Raw genomic sequence first — 24,664 nt, forward strand, 5'->3', positions numbered from 1 at the left:
CAGCCTTCCCAGGGTTTACCGTTCACGTGTGCATTTGTGAATCAGCACAAACCAAAGTAATGACAGGCAAGTCAAAGTTAGACAGTCTCTAAAAATAACACAAATTGGAAAACTCCAAAATGTTTAAGCCATGCAATTTCCAAAGCTACTTTGCTATTATCCTTTTACAATAAATACTAAGAGGTCTGATGACTCAACTGAACATTGTTACCACACCATTTAGTTCACATTAAAGCAGTAACTTTTGTTTTTCTTTGCATAAAGGCATCTGTTATGTCTAAAACAAGAAGGACCCTTGTTTTCTCCTTTAACTTTTTTTTTTAACATTTCCTCTAATAGTCTAAAGTCACAGGCTGACATGTTTTCTTTGGATTCTCAGCCAGAATTTTAATTGAGATCAAATAATACTTATGAAAATTAAGCATTTTCAAGCATCATACAAAGCACCATGCTTCCCTGAATGCCATCACCTCAGTTGTTAAGATTAGTTGTGCTAGTTATGGAAGGAATGGGCGTGTCCCTTCTACCCAGTCATTCACTAATAATACAAAAGTAATAATTTGATGCATAGGTATGGTTTTCATTCAAAAATCATTTTTAAAAAGTCACAACTCTCAAATTGCATGACTCAGCCAACACTGATGACTTGAACTAATCCATAAATAAGATCAAGGAAGCAGCTGGTATAGGCTAACTCCCTGTTAGGGACTCAGTGTCCCTGGGTTGAAGTCCTTGGCATTGACTATTTCTGGATGTGGATTTAGACCAATAACTGGCTTCTCTGTTTTTTTATTCAGTAAAAGGAGGGTGGAGATTGCTAATTTCTGAGTCACTTCCAACTTTCTAGTGTCTGTGATCTTATGACCAAAACTGAGGAGTTTTTGGACTCCACTCTAGTCTTTACAAGTAAGTCATGTTGTTTTACTGTTGTGTCTGCAGAATCTGGCCTGAGAAGAGAGAACATACTACCCCTTCTGTAGAATAGTCACAGTTTGGTCTTCTTTCCCATCAGCTCCTTTTGCCTGGTATTGTAAGTGGCCCTGCTGCCCCTCACATAGGCACAAACAGAAGCTGAATCTTTCAGCTGTGTTTTATTCAGACAGCCAGTGGTCTGAGAAGACAGTAGAAAATTATTCTAAAGATTTTCCTCACATCTCATCTCCAGCAAGCAGGTTGTATAGGAAGGGAAACAAGACAGTCAACATTCCAAGATTTACTCTTGCTCTTCTGGTAAGATGGTTGGTCTTATCTCTAAGATTTGTGATGCTGGTACTTTTCTCCCTATCATCTCCTATCCATAGCAGGAGCAGTGTTCACAAACACCAAGGTCACTGAGTCATGAGTTCCTTCCTATCCATTCACTTGGGTTCCATCTAGATTGAAGGTTAACTCAACACAAACAATTAGCAATGTGTGCATGGTGATTCCTTCCTATAGAATGAAGTACACATCATCCTTAAAGAACACACAGTGCCTCCAGTAGTATGTAATCTCTCAGAACATCTGGTCCTCAGCCGGACTCCTCTGTCCTTTTTCAATGGGAGCATGAGCGTCTGTGCTCTTCCAGGACTAGACTGTGGGGTGCCACGTTCCACAGCAGGGGGAGATCACCTTGTCCTGACCTACCATGTACCAACCTGCTTTTCAGTATAGTCACTGTCCCCCTCCCTTCTCCTTCCTTGCATGGTCTTCAGCAAGGCTTCAGGTGTGGATTCAGGCTATAAGAAAGGAATGTAACCAAAAGCATCAGGGCCATCATCCCCAAGGGACTCTGGTTTCCATTCCCAGAACCAAGTCGGAGCAATAACTATCATGCCTTCTCCAACCAGGCAACTCTATTTTGAAGGGTTGACTTGTTTATAGAAGAAAACAACTTGAGTATCCTTCGGGTGTTATTCCCACAAACTTTTCAATCTTTCCAACAGAGCTTCTTTGAACAATTCTGTATAGATTTGAGTGGGGAAGATTTGACATCCATACAAATAAATCTCTAACTATCCTATAAGCTTTATGATAAAATGTTGAAGTGCTTTCTGCACTTCAGGGTGGAATGAGTTTGTTGTCACACTTATGATTGTGTGTGTGTGCGTGCACGCGTGTGCACATATGTGAGCGTGCGTGTGCACATGTGTGAGTACATGCACACCACAGCATGTATGTGGGCATCAGAGGACAACTTGTAGAAACTGATTCTTTCCTTCTATGATGTGGGTCCAGAGACTGAACTCCAGCTGTCAGGCTTGGCTGCAAACACCTATACCCACTAAGCCATCTTGCCAGTCGCAAGAAATGGTTTTATGTCACAGTATTAATAACACCTGTATCAGAAGAAAAAGTATGTTGAAATTAAATTAGACAAAATACATCAAGAGCCATGAACCACTGACACACTTGAAAGTTCATAGAATCCCTTTAGAATTCATACAGTCTTCTGTTATCTCATCTCCTTGTTAAAAACAAAACAAAATAAACAAAGAAACCACAACTTTTTTCGTGAAGAACCAGAATTCAAGCTCAAGAAGTAACTGTGACTCTAGAATCACATGTTGTTGTATATATTTCCTGACATGCTGTTCATCCCACAGGTAAAGAAATTAGTGCTGGAGTTGGTCTAGGTACATGGAACTGTGGAGTTGTCTATTCCTCCACGCTGCTTTCCTTCCTCAGTGGAAAAGGATCATGCATTCTGTGAGCTGGGAGACAGGATTCAAATCCCAGTTCATTCAAAGTTTATGGAAAGTCTTTAGATCTACCAAAGCTTTGTTTACTTTATATGTAAGAAGAAATGTTTTACTTACTACCAAATACAAATTACTCTAGGCTGTTTGGTGATTGTCAGTCCTGGAGATAGATAGTTGGATGGATAGACAAGTCTTTATGCTGTGAACAACTCAACTTCTCCTCTGTCACAACCATACCTGGACCTGAAGCTAGGCTTCTTCAAGACCCATCGATATAGCTGCAAGGCATGCCAAGTTGAGGTCATGGTTTGCTGCCTTCTGAGCCTCCTGCACCATGAAGGTAGTTGGAATAATACCATGACATGCAGAGACTGTGACAAATCCCCCAGTGTCTTCAGAGAGAATCACATGCAAGCTTGCATGTGTGCATGCATGCCTGCGTGTTCCTGAACATTAAGAATCTATGTTAAATAGTAATGAATACTATAAACTCTGAGCTGTAGTATACAGTTTTTATGCATAGTCTTAACCACCATGTATCCTTGGATTTGGATGCTGGGACCTTTTGATTCTTCTTTCTAGACTCTCCCTCCATCCTAACTTCTAAGATGGCTTCTGGAAAATGGACATGTGATAATAACAACACTACATTCTAAAGTTCACATAGATAAATTATCTATAACCTAATGAATATTTCTACTTCCTCTGAGGAATGCTCCTCCTTTCTGTGTCTATTTATATTAACATTAATAAAATATTTTAACTTCTCATAAGGAAACAGCTTTGTGCTGATCTCCAAAGTCAAAATAATGAATGAGGCTGAGGCTACATGAATCTTTGTCTGCTTGGGTCTTAGTCTGGCATCATAGTATGCAGAGTGACCTTCTTGTGCTGGAACCCAAGGCTTTTCCTCCATCTGTCCCAGCCATAGTCCTCACACTGCTCTAGGCCAGATTTGATGCTACTATTCCTATTATATATTTTAGCAACTTGGAAGTGTGTATAGTGTGCTGGCCGCAATCTTGAATGTTGGAAACATTGAATTCTCCTCTGTGGCAACTGAGTACCAGATGGACAAGAGCTACATCTGCAATCACGCAGCTCTGGAGAACTGTGAGTTGTATTGTCTTCCATTCAAAACTGAATTCTTCCATATCTTATGCTGGGTCACATGGGATAATTTCAAACACTTATACTCATGTAGATCCCACATAGAGTGCTCAGACTCAGCTGCATGAAAGTTGTAAAAATCAGCTATCAAGTCAGGCATGGTGGCTCATGCCTTTAGTCCCAACACTTGGGAGGCAGAAGCAGGTGGATCTCTGAGTTCAAGGACAACCTGATCTACAGGACAGCCAGGAGTACACAGAGAAATCTTGTTTGGAAGAACTAAAAATATAAAAATAAATCAGCTAAGAAAAACAAATCTTGAAGAAAAACATGCAAATTGATTGCTATGAACAGTATTTCCATAGACAAGCTTTTATAACTATGTCAAAAATTGAGTTTTAATATGAAAACGCAGAAAATATTGGTAAGATGTAGTACAAAAAAGAATTAAAATTGTGTTCTAGTCTTTAGAACCTGTATCAATTGTGTATTTTTTTACTGTTTGAATTCCATTCACTCTTTTATCATAGATTAATTAATTTTCCATTTTTCATACAAGAGACACATATCATTCTTGCTCCAAATCAAATTTTCTCTTAATAGTGGAGCTTGGCAAAATGTCCCTAATAATTTAAGGCATCCCACTGATTTTTCCCAGTGACATAGCTTTTACCTATTTAGACTATATCCTGTTCTTTTCTTTTTAATATTGACATACACCCCCATAATCCCTTATTTGTTGTGAATTTCATTCACAGCCTAGAGAATCATAATACTAATTTTTATGTATTCATTTTTCCTCCAGTTACTTATTTAATTGGTCCAGAGCTGTCTCTAAGATACCTATTTTCTGTATCCTATGTGGCTTTGGAAGCAATTTTGTAAGAGAACTAGAGCAGTTGACTGAGGTTGATATAGTGATTGTCATGGACCTGGAAACCTTGAGAACACCTGTACTGATTCTTTGTGTGTAAAATAATACAATTGGCACACAAGACACTAGATTATTAGAAGGAAAGTCATAATGGTGTAACATCATTGATAAAAAGCGATGCCCCCTCCCAGTCATAATTGAAGTGTTATCTGTGACCAGCACAATGAGACACAATGTTGTTAGGTTATATTATTATGCTTCACACTGATGAGACATATACTTGAGATAAATCGCTTTAAAGGATGAAGTATGTTGGTTCATGGTTTCTGAGTTTTCTGTCTATAGTCACTTGCCTGTTGCTTTGGGCCCATATGAAGTAAAATATCAAGACTGAGAGCACTTAATAGAACAAATGTGTTCACCTCCTGTGACAAGAAAGCACAGACAGAGAAGATAGGAGAATTCCAACATCCCCTTCAAGGGCACACACCTATAACCTAACTTCTTCCACTGGACTCCACCTCCCGAAAGTTCCAACACCTCTCAAAAATACCACTGCCTGGTAACCAAGCCTTGAGCACATGGGCCATTGGGAGACACTTAAGACCCAAAACATAATAGCCATACGTAAGAATAAATGTAGAAACAAACTAACTAAAAAATTAATCACTGAAACCTATTTTTATATAGCAGGAAAACCAAATAGTTCACAAAGGAATAATAGTAATATATATATATATAATTAAAATTATTCAAACTACTTCCTAGAATAGCCAGTTGTAGAAAAAAATTAAGCACATTAATTTGCATTTAAATTACTTATAACATCATTTTAAACAATTATCTCTAAATCAAGGACAATTATTTCTTTCTGTTATGTTTACTATCTTCATTCTCATTCATGACATGGTCACTTCTTGCTTGAAGTGAGTGACCTCCCCATCATTTACTGGATTAGAGAGCTGATCATTTCTAGGCTCATGCAGAAACCACTTAGCCAATGTATCTATGGGTTCTCCATCTCATCCCCATCCTCCATCAGCACCCCGTCTTATTTTCCTCCCCTCCTCTTTTACTTCTATCTCATTTTCCCATCCCTTTCCCCCTCCTCTTTCCTCCTTCCCCCCACTTAAATTTCTTAGTTGGCTTTCCTTTCCTCTGGATAAAGACCATCAAGACTGAAACCTTATTTCCAAAGCATTGTTCCTAACAATATAGCCTTACATAAAATGCCCAGCATGTAGCAAACACCCAATGCATATATGCCAGATGAATGAACAGTATCTGGATGGAAACAAACATACAAGTCAGTGGGAGATAACATTCGGCAAAAGAGCCAACTAAAATGGCCACAATGACATTACTATTCAACTGAGACAGCATTGTAGAGACAACCAATTGCTAACTGGGAGACAGCTAGAAGACTTGAATCCTCTCCAAACATTGTATACCAAAACGGATTCTTAAATTTTTATTGCATTTAGTTACTTACGCATTATATGACACGTGAAAAGGTGAGAGGACATCTTGGTTCTCTCCTTCCACCATGTAGATCCCAGAGTCAAACCCAGGCCATCAGGCTTGGCCTCACCTTCACCCACTGAGCTTTCTAACTGGCCCCTCTAAAGATTCTAAATGCTACAAATTTCAGGGCAAGAAAACTAAGGAAAGCATCAGTGAAGCATAATCCTGAGGTGAGAAGGACTTTATATTCAGAAGTCCAAAAGCAAATGATCTTTTTTTAAAAGTAGCTTTTAACTGTAAAAATTAAAACTCATAGTAAAGAAACATAAATGAACATTTTTGGAAATGAGAGAAAATATTTGCAACATCTGTATCAAAACATCACTCTCTCTAAGCTTAAAGAGCTCTCAAAAGTTGATTAGGAAAGGGTGAGTATGTCAGGCAAGAAGGCAGTCAATAAAATGAGAACCACTAGTCACAAAAATTTGGAGGAAGCAAGTGTTCATCTTTATAAGGAATAATTAAATAGAAGAATTTTTTTCCTGTCATACTGGCTACTTTAATAATGTAAAACGTCTCGAATCTATGAAATTACATTTATTTTCTCGGTCTTTCATTGGCCAATAAGAACAGAATTAGCAAGTATTTGGAGGGTAATCAAACAGCTGTGTCAAAAAGCTTCAGTGTGTTTACATAGTTTGGAACAGTTGTGGAGTTTCTATGATCTTTTATGCTCAAGAGATGCTACATTTTTTTACAACTATGCACATAGGAAAACAACTGATTTTTAAAATTACCAACATAATTGGTATAGATGCTAGAATATTGTTCTGCAAATTAAGCTATTTATAAGCAATACTGAGAATGGGAAATGATTAAAATATTAGGATACAGTGTTTGTGCAGAGCAATGGCAGCAGCTATGCCAATAAGGAAAGAGATGAGTCGTGTTAACCTGAAAGGCAGAATTTCTGTAAGGACCATGTATGGCTTCTTGCGTCTTCAATGTGAAGAAACAGGTCAAGCCAGAGTTCACTGATCTTGCTCACAAACCAAAAACTACATTGTTGGATGTCTAAGAACAAATTCAAAATGTTGGGAAAATTTTTAAATATAGTAACTTATTTGAAGATTTAGCCTCTCTTCATGCAGTAGACTTAGCTAAAGATGTCTATTGTAGGTGTAAGTAGACGATTCAGTGGTAGAGCACTGGTTCAGTATGCCCAAAGCCCTGGACTCAGCCCTCCCTACAAAAAGAAAAAAGATACTTGTTATATTAAAAAAAAATGAATTTTCCTTACTAAGTTCCAGCATCATTAACTGTAAATTCCTATTATATTTGGATATCATTAAATGTTAAATATATGTTTGAGTATCACGTTTTAAGAAAATTTAGCACTTGGAATATGAAACAAAAAAGAAAGCTGAACAAGAAGTATGGGAATGTCAAGTTCCTGCTCTGTCAGATGTGTGCTGTCAAATGTCATTCAAGTCCACTTGAATCATATCAAAATTCTACCAAACCTACTCATTGTGCTTTTAAAATATTTAGCACAATTTGGTGAAACTAGTGTTGACGTCACATGAGTAACTGCACACCTGTGCAGCTGTGGCATTCTCTCAGGCAGTTTGGTTCTTGTTGTGTTGTGCCATGCAGCAGCCACACTTTGGCTAGTGGAGGCAAGAATAAAGGCATCAGGAAGAGGCCGGGAGACTAATACTGAATGACAGCTTATTCGGATACCGTGAAACAGTCACGTATTTATGTAATGTCAGGTGCTGCAGTTGAATTTAGACGTTTCTGTTTTCTGAAAATAGTCATTTTCACTGTCTTCTAACAATCATCTATTGGTTTTGCAGCAGCGTCTTTGCTTTGCATTCAAGCAGATGAGCTACAGGAAGCTCTTACCTCTCACTGTGTGGTCACTAGAGGGGAAACAATTATCCGACCCAACACGGTAGAAAAAGCTACTGATGTCCGAGATGCCATGTCTAAAACTTTATATGGACGTCTCTTTAGCTGGATAGTCAATTGTATTAACAGTTTGTTGAAACATGACACATCACCAAGGTAAATGTTCTATACAACTGTTTTCTGCAAATGTTAGGTGGTGTGTCTGTTTTGGGTTTGTGTAAGTCCCTTTGACTATGTTTCTGATTGGTTTAACTTAATTATCAAAGTTGTGTTCCTATGGATATGCTTCATCTCCTAGTAGTGCCATCACATTATCATTCCATGTAACTATGAAATATCTTGATTGCTATAAGAAAAACTGCAGCAATATTAGTAATCATGGTAGAAAGAGATTTTTAAGTGTGGCATCATATTATCAATTCAAATATTCTCTTAATTAGACTGTGTACCGTGAAGTGTGTACCGTTTTACACTTGTATAAAATGTCAGTCCAGCCGTTCTTTATTTTTGTCTCATAGCCTTAAATTAAACTCTGACTATGAAGCAAAGCTTTCTTTTCATTTAGCTCTCACTGCACCTGCAGGAATAGGTGCTGTGACTTCCAAGGAAGTTTGATTCGGAAGTGCACAAGACCATGGTAGATAATAGTCAATGTAGCCTGCATATAAGCACTGACACCTTATGTCTGTGGTTCTCCTGGGACTTCACAGTAGAAAGAGAATCACAGCCACCATTGACTAGCTTTGTAGAGATGGAAGTCCTTACAGACTATCTGAAGTTTTTTTCTGCCATAGGTCATAGGAATTTTAGAAATGTTGTATGTGAAAAAGCAAGATGGACATCTACACAAAGATGACCTTATCTTCATGTGTAGCTGCTTACTAAGTACGAAAGATCACCTTATGCACACTTCACACATGCACTTGTTCATTATTTTCCACTAAAGCCTATCCTCTATCATAATATACAGCTAGGTTGTCCAGATCACCCATTGTTAGCCCATGGGTCTTAACTCCGTGGATGTCACCATCACAATCATTCCTGAGCATCCCCAGTCCCTAATAAGCTGAGCCTCAGATCATTACGCAGTTTGCCCAGAATGACTAAATATCAAAATGGCTTTTTGCTCATTAGTGACCATCTCTATGATGTTAAGCATCATGTAAAAAAGACAAAACATCCAGGAATGTTTTGACATTTGTATATTCCACATACTGTAAACAAGATCATCAGGGCCATTGGCTTCACTTTGTTACTCTTACCTGTATGTTTAACACTAGATGGTACCCAGAAGGGTGGTGTGCTAAAAACCCCATTGTAGCATGTCTGCTAAATATTAATTGTTCTTACATGAGCCATAACTAGCCAAGACTTAGAGCTATCTTAATTGTGGCTAGTTTAAAAAAAAAAAACTGAACCAAGACCTGTTGTGATAGTTTAGTTCAGCTGTCAAGACAGCTGCTAAGATTTCTTGTTGTTGAGACAGTCTGTGCATCCCGGGCTGGCCTAGAATTCAAGATTCTCCTACCACAGCCTCCTAAGTGTTGGGATAGATGTGTGACACCTATAATCCAGTGGGGCTAAAGTTTTAGAAGTCACATGTTTCCACTCTGAGCTCTTAGTCAGTCACTTTCTCCAAATGTGGGAACACATGCAGATTCTGGCTTCCAGTCACACATCCTCAGCACATAACACTGAGCATCGCTTATGCTAACTAAAGGGTAAACCCAAAGGGAAGCTTTTGTAGTTTCATTTTAAAGTACACATAAAATTACTTCAGTCTATTTACTGAGAGAAGCAAAAATTTTAAGCAATTATCTAAGTTTTAGTGAACAGAACTAGCAACATGTAATAGCAGAAAGAAATGTGCATTTGAGGTAATTCATGCGTAAAATAATATTTAATTGTATTTTGAAAACCATTTGTTGCTTTTCCCCCTTTGGGTTGGTTTTTACTTGTTTTTTGAAACAGTATGTCACTATGCATTCCAGACTTGAACTGTCAAGTCTTCTGCCTCAGCCTCCTAAGTGCTGAAAATACAGGTGTGTGCCACCACAACTGGCTTATAGCATTTAACTATCAGATGAATCCCTACATATTTGTATCTTTCTCTAGGTTGACATTTGATTTGTATTTAAATACAAATAAGCAAATAAATAAAATATAAATAAAAGTTCCTTGAGAATAATTAAGACATTTGTAGTAAGACATTTTCTATTTTAAAAGAATTTTTGAGTCTCTGGTAAAGTTTTGGTTGTCTGTATGTTTGCGATGCTCTGCACATGAGCCAGGTTGTTCTAGAGTGCTTGACTCACACAGGGCTATGACTGTACTTACACCCCATGGAGGCATGGAGGGACTTCTGTTGAGGTGTATAAGAACATGGGAGTGGGTTCCTTAGTAAAAATACTGTTCCATGCACATATTAAAATTAATCTTACCTCCATTATCTTTGTTTTCTGTGGAGAGACTTGTTTAATTAACTCAGTCATCAATGGGAATTCCAAGATGCTCTGCTTTGCATCACCTCCTAAGGAAATGAGCAATAACTCAAGGAACACTTCTTTAATTCTTCCAGTGGGGATGAGGAGCTGAGCATCGGCATTCTTGATATATTCGGCTTTGAAAATTTCAAAAGAAACTCCTTCGAGCAGCTGTGCATTAACATTGCAAATGAACAGATCCAGTATTATTTTAATCAGCACGTGTTCGCATGGGAGCAGGTAAGTTGAAAGTACAGATTCTAAAGATGCATGTGTGTGTTAGTGCGTAATTACATAGGATAAACAGTACCTGGACCATACATTCCATGCCATAACATTCAAAGACAAAGAAAATATTTACTTTTCTCCATGTCCATAGTAAAAATGCAAACAAAAAAATACAGTGTGAATTTAATGTGACTAGACAGGTGTCGTTCTAAATCCTTCACTCAAAACCAGTGCACTTTTCTTTAAAACTTAACCACTTTGAGCTGCTGCAAACAAAGATATTTCCTTTGTGTCTACAAGCACTTATTTTTTTTTAGAATGCATTGCTGGAATTTTGTTTGAAATTTCAATATCCATCTACAGTGCATTAAACTTACGAATCCTAGTATCCAGGCAACAGAATTCAAGATAATGGGTTTGATGCAAATGACATGAAGCAATAATTTTGTCAGGTACAATGTGTAATTTATGGTTCAGCTCCAACAATATTTCCCTTCAGAGAAAGCAGAGACTTACTTGAATTCCATTTGGCACACTTTCATATTAAGACTATTTAAATTATTTTATTAAACCTAAAAGAGCCCCATGCCATTTGTCACTTTCAAATTATGTTACTTTGCTTTGTGTTTACTGATTAGAACTGATGTTTTAATTTAAATTATGTAAATGGAGGGACATGAGTCTTTTATTTAAAAGGTTTAGATTTATTCAGACTCCATTTCAAAACTACAGCCTGACAACAGTGGTCACAGAAGAAAGCTTGTCCATCTTAGTTCCAGAGAAGGACCCAAATTTAAGACACTGCCTTCATTTGTTTACTTCTCCCTCTGCTATACCCAGTCAGGCTCTGGTGGAGATTCATGGTCTTGCTCTTCCTAACCCTCTCCTGGTCCCCTCACCACTTCTCTCCATTGGAATCTTCCTGGTTTCCAGATACATCATTAAATCACCTTAAAATAAAGAGCAAGTAGAAGCCTGAAAGCCTTTCTTTACTCTGCTTGTCTCTCTGGCCAAGACCTTCACTCTATCACGCTCACTGCCAAGCTCCAGGAACGCATGTGCCACATGCCTTTCTTTGCACTTTCTCCCCTCCCCCACCTTGATATCCTTAGTGCACAGCATCCGCGTCCACCTCCCCCACTACACTGAAATGGCTCCAGCCTTACTCTCTCTCGGTGTGGCCTTTTTCACCAGGCCATAAACTCTGATGTCCAAGATCATCCCATAATTATTTAAGTGCTCTCAGAGGCTGACATAGAACAGTTTTTAAATTAATGTCATTTTGCTCTAATGTCTCAGCACAGAACCCATCAAAGATTGAAATAAGTAAACATGTTTGTCTATGGATTTCACTGTATGGGAACAGTGCATCCCTACACAGCATCCATCTGATAATTCAATGGCTTCTACTGTCAGACCACTGTCATTGTTCTCTCAGAGAGTTAGAACCTGCTTTTATTGTAACTAGCCTTAGACCTGTGTGGAGATATATCACAGTTACTGGTATTTACATCTTACAGAATGTTGGTGTTTACAGACCACTGTGATCAGTAGACTTTCCTTTCATCCATGATCCTAATGTTTTTCTTTTGTCTTTGTGCTTGCTAAAGAAAACTATCCTGTAGCAACTTTTAATTATCTTTGAGAGGTTTAAAAGAAATACCTCCAAATTACCAACACCACCTCCCCCCCAAAAAATGCCTTGGACAGCATCTTCACAAGTAAAGCACTTGTCTTACTGAAGCCAAAAGAAATCAATTATTCTGTGACCCTGAACTCTAAACAATGGTTTGCTATGAAAGTTTTTTTTTTCAGTTGAGTTCAATTTTCATTTTGTTGCAGTGTTTCACAGGACACCATAGAAAGTTGGTTTAAAAGGTATTTTGAATGTCATTCCCCCTCCCAATCCCAACAGAATCAATACACCACAGTGTATTAGTTACATTTTCATCACTGTGACCAAAATATCAAAGAGACCAACTTATGGAACAGAGGAGTGTCTTACACTATGGCTGACAGAAATCAGGAGAGACTAGAAGCTTGCTCTAACCTTCAGAGGACTGCCCTTAGTGACACACTGTCTCCAGCTAGGACTGACCTCCCTAAGTCCCCGTTACCTCCCAAACAGCATGTCCAATTAGAGGTCAAGCCTCAACACATGAGCCTTTGTGGACACTCCCAAACTGCAGCATGTAGTAAAACATGTTTTGTGACATACTTATAATGGTATCCAAATTAACTTGTCAAGTAGACAGTGTTACATTTCTTGGAAAGTTGGCATCCAGCTAATGGACCCCTCGTTTTCCTTTCAGAACATGCCCCTGTCACCCTGGCAGCCATGCCGCTTTTCTCTTCATAACCTACCTTTCTGTGGACATTAATTAAATATCTAAGGATCCATAACTCATATCCCTTTCTTTTGCTTATCATCTAGATATTCTATGGCAACACTGTTTTTCTAGTTTGTCCCGGACGATTCTTAGCATATGGTATTTCATAATATTTAGAGCTTTTATACTTCCCCAGTATAGAACAAATTTATATACATATATATTGATCTTAAGAACTTTAAATCGCCGGGCGGTGGTGGCGCACGCCTTTAATCCCAGCACTCGGGAGGCAGAGCCAGGCGGATCTCTGTGAGTTCGAGGCCAGCCTGGACTACCAAGTGAGTTCCAGGAAAGGCGCAAAGCTACACAGAGAAACCCTGTCTCGAAAAACCAAAAAAAAAAAAAAAAAAAAAAAAAAAAAGAAAGAACTTTAAATCAAAGCTATCTGAAAACAATTATGTGAAACAGTTCCATAGTTACCTAGATCCCCTCCCTGAAAACAGAAAACTCTCAGCCAAGGAATGTACTTGTATAATCTTTCAAAAATGTATTTCTGAAATCTCCCTAATCAGCTACAGCTGAAAGTTTGTGGTCTCCTCAGTTTTATGAATCGTACAGATGTAACACTCAACCTTGCCTTCCCTGTTACATTTGTGTAATAGACACACTGACAACTTTTCTTATTTTCCAGAAGGCTTATAGTTGATAGAGCCTAGGGCAGCAAAGACATTGTCTGATTTCCAATGAGAAGGCACTGTCCTACAAGAGCTCTCAATCTGAATTTCCACAGGAAATAGCCAAGGTTTTGTTTGTGTTTGGGGTGTGTGTGTGTGTGTGTGTGTGTGTGTGTGTGTGTGTGTGCATGTTCTGATTTTCTTTCATATAAGAAAGAACTCAAAAACAATCAAAGGGTGTTAGGAAGTCAGTCTGAGTGGTATATAATCACATTCTCCATGTTAGAAGTGTGTATCCATTGTCAAAGCTTCTCCATGCTGGCACTGTAGTGGGTTTTGTCCTCTGACTTAATTTCATACTGTTGTGTGCTCAGTGTGGTAAAGAACATACACACAGTGAATGAAGTCTCCCTACTCATTTACATTTCAAATTGAGGGAAAGCACATCAACTGTAGTTTGGATCAGGACAAATGCCACTGCCCCTAAGAACCACTGGACACTCAGCATAGGTACATGGTACTAACAAGGGACTGTTTTATGCTGGGGATGTCTTTGGGTATGCTGTGAATGTGTTGCTCTGATTGATTGATAAATAAAATGTTGATTGGCCAGTAACCAGGCAGGAAGTATAGTATAGGTGGGATAAGCAGAGAGGAGAATTCTGGAAAGTGGAAGGCTGAGTCATGAGATGCTGCCAGCAGCTGCCACCAGGAGAAGCAAGATGTAAAGATACCGGTAAGCCACGAGCCATGTGGCAAGGTATAGATTTATAGAAATGGGTAAATTTAAGATGTAAGATCTAGCTAGCAAGAAGCCTGAGCCATTAGGCCATACAGTTTTAATTAATATAAGCCTCTGTGTGTTTACTTGGGTCCAAGCGGCTGCAGGACTGGTGGGTAAGAGAGATTTGTCCTGACCACAGGCCAGGTGGGGCACAGGAAAACTTCAACTACGATTTTAGAATACTGAAGACCCACTCAGTGTCCATAATACTTTGGATAGCCTTTCTTCATGCATTCAAGTAACACATCTGACTAGCTATTAACTGAACTAAAGTTAATGTGATATGTTCATATTTGTTTATACACATAGATAGACCATTACATATATCATTTAATAAGCCCCTGTGGGTGAGAGCTGAAAGTTGAGTTGTTTTATAAGCAAAAAACTAAAGTACATATTGAAACAATAAGTTAAGAATTTCTGTTCTGAGCCTGAACTGACCTACTCTGGTGATGGGATAGCCAAACACCCTAATTGTCGTGCTAGAAACCCCATCCAACTACTGAGGTTTCTGGATGCAGAGATCCATGGCTAGGCCCCGGGTGGATCTCTGGGAGTCCAAGTAGCGAGAATGAGGAGGGTTTATATGAGCGAGAATTGTTGAGACCAAGGTTGGATAAAGCACAGGGACAAATAGCCAAACAAATGGAAACACATGAACTATGAACCAATGGCTAAGGGGTCACCAACTATATCAGGCCCTCTGAATGGGTGAGACAGTTGATTGGCTTGATCTGTTTGGGAGGCATCCAGGCAGTGGGACTGGGTCCTGTGCTCATTGCATGAGTTGGCTGTTTGAAACCTGGGGCCTATGCAGGATCGCTTGGCTCGGCCTGGGAGGAGGGGACTGGACCTACCTGGACTGAGTCTACCAGGTTGATCTCAGTCCTCGGGGGAGGCTTTGCCCTGGAGGAGGTGGGAATGGGGGGTGGGCTGGGGGGAAGGAGAGGGGGACCAGAGGGGGGAGAACAAGGGAATCCATGGCTGATATGTAGAACTGAATTGTATTACAAAATAAAATTTAAAAAAATAAAAATTAAAAAAAAAAAAGAATTTCTGTTCTGGCTGCTCCTGCAGAAAGAAATATAGATAACTTTGTCTCCAGCTGTTCATGGTCTAGAGTGGTGCATGTTTCTAACATAAGCTTCAGGACATAATTTGTAGTACTTACAAAGAATAAGAATGCACTCGATATGTAATGCCTACATTTCAAACTTTTTAATACTATAAAATAAAAGAAATAAGTTGTCTGATCTAAAAAACTGTGTAGGCGATTCAAAATAAACGTTTTAGAAAGACTACAAGTTGTTTTGCAGAGGGGTAACTTATTTTATATGACCTAATTTCTTCCCTGTTAAAACTGTGTGCATACTGGTGATAATTTTTGTCTTATTTTAGCTTTCCAATTAATAAAAAAGCATTCTGTAGACTTTTGTTTGTTTGGTTAGCTTGGTTTCAGTTTGTTTTTGTTTTTGTTTTTATTAAGACAGGATTTCTCTGTGTAGCTCTGGCTTTCCTGGAACTCACTCTGTAGACCAGGCTGAGCTCAAACTCACAGAGATCGATCTGCCTCTGCCTCTGACTCCTAAGTGCTGGGATTAAAGACATGTGCACCACCATACCCAGCTGTAAACAGAGGCTTTTCTGTCCCATCCCAAGGCTGCTTCTAAAATAATCACTCAGAGGCTTAATTACAAACTGTAGCACAAATCTTAACAGGTCGTATTAATAAAATCAAACCCGAGGCCAGGTATTAGGGTGAATGCTGGAAGATCAGAGAAGCAGAACAAGCCACAGCTTCCTCACCTCGACAGTTCCACAGCTGATCCTGTTTCCTCAGACTGGAAGCCTCTCAGTCCTCATCCAGAATGAATCTCAGCTGAACTGTTGCTCAAAAGCCTAAAAGCTTAACCAGACCAAAAGTTTAACCAGACTAGTTCCTGGTATTTACGCCTTACATACCTTTCTGCTTTCTGCCATCACTTCCTGTGATTAAAGGCTCACTTCCTGGGATTAAAGGCATGAGTCACCATGCCTGGTTGTTTCCAGTGTGGCTTTAAACTCACAGAGATCCGAATGGATCTCTGCCTCCCAAGTGATAGGATTAAAGGTGTGAGTGCCACCATTTTCTGGCCTCTGTATCTAGTGGCTGTTCTGTTCTCTGACCTCAGAGAAATTTATTAGGGTGCACAATATCACCACAACAAACTGCTTGGCCGAACAGCTCAGGCTTATTATTAACTAAATCTTACTACTTAAAATTAACCCATTTCTATTCATCTATGTGTTGCCACATGGCTGTGGCATTACCAGTCTTCTGGCATCTTGCTCCATGGATGGATGGATGGCTTCTCCCCTGACTCTGCCCTTCTTTTCCCTGTATCTCTGCTTAGATTTCCCACTTGGCTCTATCATGCCCTGCCATAGGCCAAAGTAGTTTATTTATTAACCAATGGGAGCAACACATATTCACAACAAACAGAAGGACATCCCACAGCACTGGCACTTCTAAAGTTTTTAATAAAGATAATTACAATGAAATGTACAATTAGCATAGGTCCATATAATTGCTGTAATTCTGTTTTTAATTAACATAGAAAGCAATGAGTTTTATTATGGCTTTTTCATGCAAACTTTATTTTTGTTAATGCCCCACCTCCACTTCTCTCCCCCATTCCCTGCCCCTCCCTCTGTTGTACCTTACACTCTAAGTAGTCATTCCTGTCCACTTTCATGTCCAATGTATCTAGTTCACTCTCCTGTCTTCTTTAACATTTGAGGCCAGCCTGATCTATGGAGCAAATTCTAGGACAACCAGGGCTGCACAGACAGTCTTGAACCCCATCACCAATACCAAAAAATTAAACATTAGAATTCACATATGAGAGAAAACACTTAGCATTTGTCTCTGAGTTGGGCTTAATTTACTTAACATATTGTTTCCAAATCTACCCAATTTTCTTCAGATTTCATGACTTCATTTTTCTTTATGGCTACATAAAATTCTATTGTGTGTATGTACCATAATTTTGTTCATCACCCATTCATGGGCATCTAGGCTGGTTCCATTCCCTTGCTATTTTTGAAAGGACCAAACAGATGCCATAACAGACTGTCAGTCTTCTCTCAGAGATCAGGCCTCAATTTCAGGTTCCTGAGACTTGAGCAAACAGTTTCTGGGAGGGCCATGAACAAAAGGCAGTCCTTGCAGTAGCTCCCTTTCTGCACGTACTCTGATTGCTCAAGGTTCAGCCAGTTGTTTACTGTCTGGGACCCCTCACCAACTTAGAGCTACGTGCATGGGTCAATGTGAACATGTGAGGCCAGCCAGCCTCCATGGCAGCTCAAGGACACAGCCTGGGCCACTGAGTCAGCCCCCACAGTCAGTATGTGCTAGGCCAGCCAACCTCCCTGGCAGCTCAAGGACAAGGCATGGGATTTGTCTAGGCCTGCCCCAAAATGATAACTGTAACCCCCAACTAGTAAATTCAAAGGTTACACACCCTCACCCAATCATATGACGCCAAGGCTTGTACCACCCTGCTTGCGGTTTTTCCCTTTAAAAACCCCTCACCCTGAGAGCTCAGGGCCGTCCTCCTTCACCTGCTGTGTGGAGTGTTGGGCACAGACCAAGCCCAGGCTTGCTTGTTATCAATAAACCCCTGTGTGTTTTACATTGGATATCGGCTCTGTGGTGGTCTTGCTCAGGGGGTTCTCGCAACACGGGCACAACATTTTGAATAGGACAACAATAAACATGGATGTGCAAGCACCTCTGTGGTCCCATACAGGATGGTATACCTAGGTCATCAGATGGCTCTACTTTTCCTTTTTATGAGAAACCTCCATACTGATTTCCAAGTTTGGCCGAACAGTTGACACTCCCGCCAACAGCAACTGTGATTTCCTCTTTCCCCACATCCTCGCCAGCATTTGCTATCTTTTTTTTTTTTCCACTGATGATAGATAGCCATTTTGACTGGGGTCAGATGGAATCTCAAAGTAGTTTTTAATTGGCATTTTCCTTATAGCTATGAGTGTTAAACACTTTTGAAATGTTGATTGGCCATTGGTGTTTCTTGTTTTGAAAACTATCCAATTTGTTAGCCCATTTATTGATTGGCAGTTGGTGCTTTTGAAGTTTAACTTTTTTCTCTAATCTGGATATTAACTTCCTGTCTGAACTAAAGCTGGCGAAGCTTCTCTTGGCTGTCCCGCCGCTCTGCTCATAACTCCTTGTACAGACTCCTCTTAATTTCGTGCAATCTCATTCATCAGTTCCTGGGATTATGTCCTAAGATACTGGAGTCCTTTTCAGGAAACTTTGCCAAATCCTGCATGTTGAAGTATTTTCCCTATAATTTACTCTAGCAGTTTCAATGCTCCAAGTTTTGAATTAAGGACTCTGATCCATTTTGAATTTATTTTTTTCACAGGATGAGAGATATGAATCTAATTTCAGTCTTCTGTAGGTGGATATCCACTTTTTGCCAGTACCAGTGTGTAATTTGAAACCTTTCTTAGAAAATAAGAGGATATAGCTGTGTGTGCTTCTTTCTGGGTTTGCTGTCATTTCCTGTGTGCGCGTGTGTTTGTGTGTGTGTGTGTGTGTGTGTGTGTGTGTGTGTGTGTGTGTGTGTTTTGTGTCAGTGCTATGCTGTCTCTGTCACTGTGACTTTGAAGTATAATTTAAAGTCAGGTATTTATTTCCAGCAGTGTTTGGTTTTTGGTTTTGGTTTTGGTTTTGGTTTTTGGTTATTTTGTTTGTTTTGTTTTGTTTTTCCTGCTTAGGATTGCTTTAACTATCTTTTGTGTTTCCATACGAATTCTTTTTTAATATTTTTATGTTCCGTGAAGAATGTCACTGGAATTTTGATAGGTATTTTGTTGACTCTCCAGATTGCTTTTGGCAGTGTGGCCATTTCCATGTGATTGACTTTGCCCAGTCCATAAATATTGGAGGATTTTTCTTTGTCTAGTGTCTTCTTCTGCCTGTTTTTTTTTTTTTCAGTGTCTGAAAGATGTCACTGCAGAAGTCTTTCACCTTATTCTGTAGGTTTATTCCTGGTATTTTAACTTCTCTGAAGCTCTTGTCAGTGCCTAGTTCTTGGCAAGTTTGGTGCTGCTCTATAGAAAAGCTACTGGCTTTTATATAGTGATTTTGTAACCTGCAGTTTTATTTAAGTGTTCGTCAGGTCTACCAGCTTTCTGATAGGGCCTGGGAATGATGATCAATGTTTGTCTTTCATGCACCACCATCCGGGTTCAAGCCTCTGCTTATAAATAAACCAGGCATTGTGACCCATCTGGTAAATCTGCTACAGTCCACTCTCCCTGCAAGCCTCATCCAGCTTCGTTTGCTATGAGCATCCCAGACATTCTCTTTCCAGATCTTGGGGATGCTCCTATAAGCAGTTCAGTGGCAGCTTCAGCCAATGCTATCAAGGCTATCAATGCTATCAAGGCATTGTGGCGTCAGGCCAGCTGGGCCTACTTGCTGGGTTTTCTGCCTGAGAAATTACAGTATACTATCAACAAACAGGTATTGGAATACTGGTGTGTGAAACCCTTTATTTCCTATTATAAGTGTAATTTGTTTATTATATTAGAAGTCATTTATATCATTAGGAGTCATCACTATATTTTCTTTTTTTATTTTTTTGACTGGTATTATTTGGCTTTACCCTAGGTCTCTAGGCTATCTAGTCCCCCAATCAGTGTCAAGCATGGGTTCCATCTTGTGAAGTGGGGCTTAAATCAGATCAGATATTGTTTGGCTACTCCCACAAGCTTTGTGCCACCATTACCCTAGCATATCTTGCAGGGAGTACACCACTGTAGATCAAAAGGTTTGTGGACGGCTTGGTGTTTACATTTCTCTTTTGATAGTATGCAGAGTACCTTCCTGTACAAAAACCCTAGAACATGGGGTGAAGGCTCTGTGTAGGCAACAGTTCAACACATTCATGTTCAATGAGTTATGTAGATGTTGTCTTCAGTAATAGGACATTGTTGGGTCTCTGTCTTCCCCATTATTTGGTTATTTCATTTAGATTACCTTCACATCTGTATATATTTTAGGAGATTTTTACTGTATTAGGTTCTATAATACTCCTCCAATAACCCTTTATTTTTAGCTCTCTCTCCACATTCTTTCCCACTACCTCCTCCCCTTCCCATCTCCACTTGATTCCCTCTATTCCACCCCCCCATAAATCTACAAGTATCTATTCTATTTCCTTTTCCTAATGAGATCTATGTGCTCCCTCTAGTCCATTACTCTATACCATCTGTGGTTCTATGGATTGTAGCTGGGTTATCATTCATTGACTTAACAGCTAAAATACAAATATACACAAATACACACCATATTTGTCTTTCCGGGTCTAGGATACCTCATTCACAATGATTTTTTCCTAGTTCCATCCATTTGCCTGCAAATTTCATGATGTCATTTTTTAAAGACTGAATAATAATACTCCATCATGTGAATGTACCACAGTCTCTTTATCCATTCTTTTGTTCAGGAACATCTAGATTGTTTCCAATTTCTGGCTATTATGAATAGAGCAGCAATGACCATGGTTGAGCAAGTGTCTCTGTGGTAGGATGAAGCATCCTTTGGGTATATGCCCAAGAGTTGTAGAGCTGGATTTTGAAGTAGATCGATTCCCATCTTCCTGAGGAACTGCCACACTGATATCCACAGTGATGTATAAGCTTGCACTCTCACTAGCAATGTATAAGTGCTCTTTTATTCCACAGCATGAGCTGTCACTTGTGGAAAACTGATTTTTCAAAACAACTCTTAGAGGTGGAAAGAATCCAGAAAGCTTGGAGTGCTAGTTTGCTGGGGCTGCTGTGTTAAAGTGCTATGGACTTTAAGATAAAGTTTGTTTAAACAACAGAAGTTAATTCTCTCATTGTTCAAGAGGCTGAAGGTCCATGATGAAGGCATTAGTGGGGGGTGGTTTCCCTCCAGGCCTCTCTCCAGAGTCACAACATCTATCATGTCATGTCCTCACAGGGGCCTCTTCTGTGCAGGGGAATCAAGATGTCTCTTACTTCACTTAAGAGTACAGCAGTCACACTGGATTAGGGCCCCACCCTTAGGGACCTCATTTCCAAAGTGCCTCCTTAAAGTCCTGTCTCTAAATGCAATCACATTGAATGCTAGGGCCTGAACATGTGAATGGAGCTAGTGTGGGAGTGCACATACATGTAATGTTAAATATGTAAGATTCTTTCTAGATACAGAAGTAAATGATAGAAAACTTCTGTTTTCGTGGAAATTTCATTATAATGAGAGACATGGAAAATAATAAATACAAATACTAGAAATACTGTAAATTAATTCAAAGTATGATAAGGTGTACAAAGAGTGACCAGTTGGGGAAAGAAATTTGCTAAATTAGTCTGGGAGATCGGGGGATGGTCTGTCAGATGAGGTGAGATCAAAATGAAAACTAGTGGCCTTTACCATGTTAATAACCTGTGCTGAGGAAGTTGTGCTTACATTTGTGCCAGCCTTAGAAGCCATATGGAAGTCTGTGCCTCTACCAGAATGTGGCACAATCCTCCCATGCTACTGTGCGAATCTGAGGGCTCAGTGGCATTATCCTAGATCTCCCTGGGGGAGGAGATGATGTTTTTAGCATTAAGTATGTAAGCTCCTTAGGGCTATGACCTCCAAGATGCAGCTCATATGGGCCTTCTTGACCACACACACTCCAAATGCAATGAAAAATACAACTTGAGGAACCTTCAAACCTTCTGATTTCCCTTGCTGTGTTAATATGTAGTTAAATGACTTTCAATCCATTTTTTCATTTTCATATTTTCATTTTTACCATTTTTATTATTTCCTTGAGAATACCATACTATATATTTTGTTCTTATCCCACCCCACCCCCAAGCTTCCACTTAAGTCCTCCTAGGCCCACCCCTACCTCCCTACCTCCTCCCAGCTTTGTGTCCCATGTGTGACTACATGCACGTGTGCGTGTGCGTGTGCGTGTGCGTGTGCGTGTGCGTGTGTGTGTGTGTGTGTGTGTGTGTGTGTTCAACCAATGAGTTCCAATTTGTGCTGCCCATATACTTCTAGATGTGAGAGTATGGAACTTGGTTGATTTACCAAGAGTCACACTCTTAAAGAAAACTGACTTGTCCTCTGTCAGAAGCCACCAACTGTCCATAGCTCTTCAGTTAGGGGTGAGTGCTCATGAGTTCCTCCCTGTCCCGTGCTAAAATGTTAACTGTCCTGATCTTGTGCGGGTCTTGTGCAGGCAAACACAGCTGCTCTGAGTTCTTGGGTGTAGTGGTCCTGTCATGTCCAGAAGGCGCTGTTTCCCTCCCCTCCTCCCTGACCTCTGGCTCTTACAATCTTCCCTCCCCTCTTCCATGATGGCCCCTGAGGCTTAGCGAGCACCTCCCAGCTTTCTAAAGGGAATTCGGACAGTGAGAGCAGAGCAGGGGTGCATATTCTCAACACTTCAGCTTAGTGCAGTTTACAGCTCTTCTCACCATCTTCTTTAAGTGAACCAAAACATAAGAATGATGAGCCTTATGTGTCCACATATGCTTAAAGATAAATAAGCATTTTGCCATAATTTTTCCTGTGAGATGCAGTGTATTGTAACACGAATTTTAAAAGGTCTTTTTAATAAAAAAAAAAAAAAAAACAAAAAACTTAGAGCCAGATATTGAGGTGAAAGCTGAAAGATCAGAGAAGCAGAACAATCCAGCCACGTCCTTACCTCTACAAAATCCTCAACCTCAAGAGAGAGACTTCCTGTTTACTCACACCTCATATACCTTTCTGTGCCCTGCCTTCCTAGTGTTGGGATTAAAGGTGTGTGCCACCATGCCTAGCTCTGTTCCCAGTGTGGCCTTGAACTCACAGAGATCCAAATGGATCTCTGACTCCCGAGTGATAGGATTAAAGGCATGTCCTACCACTGCCTGACCTCTATGTTTAATATAGTGGCTGGCTTTGTCCTCTGATCCCCAGGCAAGCTTTATTGGGGTATACAATATATCACCACATTGTATGGTTTGGGGTGTCCTTTGTTTTATTGTAAGCGCTTTATAAGCCCTGATTGTGACAATAACAGTTTTTTCTCTATGGTTTATCTGGAGTCCATAATAACGAAGGTACTTGAAGGAAGCCATTGTCTTCCAGCTCACTCTTCTCTGCACCGTGTGACCTCCCACAAAAGCATGCAATGGATTTTGACACCAGCAAATAGAAGTGACAATTACATCAGTTGACACCTTAACCTCATGGACTTTCTATATAAAACATATGAAATTCTTCTGAACTTTGCAGCTGTGATTTAAGCTATTATATACTGTCAGCGTAATGTGTCTAACAGTAAAATAATTCTAGGTTTACAGACTTCTCCCAAGGTTACCTTCAAAAATAAGAGCTGTGAAACTTCAAGAAATGGTTTTCATGTTTAATGCTGGCTACAATGTTTTTGGGGTGTTTGCCTCCTTAGGGATTAGGCTTTGTCTTATTTTAAACATGTATGTTAGACTGCGAATATTCACACCACCACACTTTGCTTCTGCAGTCATTTTTAGTGGCTCACGGCCATGTGTGGTTATTTCACACATCTTATGATACACTCACAAACGAGCTATTATCAGTGCACGATGTGTTTTTATCTTGTGAGTTGGTTTAAGAGATGAGAAGGGAAGCTCTTAGAGAGTCAGAAAATTCCAGTGGATTGTGTCGCTGAGCCTAGGAATGGGCCTAGGTGTCCTTGATTCTGAACCTATAGACTAATCCCGTTGCCTACTGCTGTCCACCACACTAGCAATGTCAGTATCTGAAACCCCTGCTGAACATCATGTGAGTGTTCTTGAGAGACACAATGGGGAAAGCGTCACCCTAAGATCTGCTTCAGTCACGTTGTGCAAATTCTGGGACACAGCCATACCGCTTTCCATTAACAACACAGTCCTCTGTAATTCTGAGAGACTGGCAATCCTTTTACTAGTCTCCTGATTATAATCAGTGCTGATTTTTAATAAGCTAGCAGTTCTGCAAAGAGAGAAACAAAATGATCCACTTTGTGTTTAAGGCAATGTCGCAGATAGCAATTTATTATAATATAT

General features: G+C 39.7%; 1 protein-coding gene across 10 annotated transcripts in view; it reads left to right on the plus strand.

Annotated features, from left to right (window-relative positions):
- The window catches only part of Myo3a (myosin IIIA), a 193,919-nt gene that overhangs the window by 114,379 nt on the left and 54,876 nt on the right, over positions 1 to 24,664 (plus strand). For all 10 annotated transcript variants that reach the window (XR_008215713.1, XM_052728082.1, XM_052728087.1 and 7 more), the window contains 3 exons: positions 3,668 to 3,794; positions 7,989 to 8,199; positions 10,622 to 10,766. Coding sequence is in view for 9 of the 10 variants with exons in the window: in XM_052728082.1 (XP_052584042.1) it covers positions 3,668 to 3,794; positions 7,989 to 8,199; positions 10,622 to 10,766 (483 nt within the window). In the remaining variant the exon portion in view is untranslated. The remainder of the gene's footprint in view (positions 1 to 3,667; positions 3,795 to 7,988; positions 8,200 to 10,621; positions 10,767 to 24,664) is intronic.

This window comes from Peromyscus californicus, unplaced genomic scaffold (assembly GCF_007827085.1).
Source record: "Peromyscus californicus insignis strain IS unplaced genomic scaffold, ASM782708v3 Scaffold_8__1_contigs__length_139910024, whole genome shotgun sequence".
NCBI lineage: Eukaryota > Metazoa > Chordata > Mammalia > Rodentia > Cricetidae > Peromyscus > Peromyscus californicus.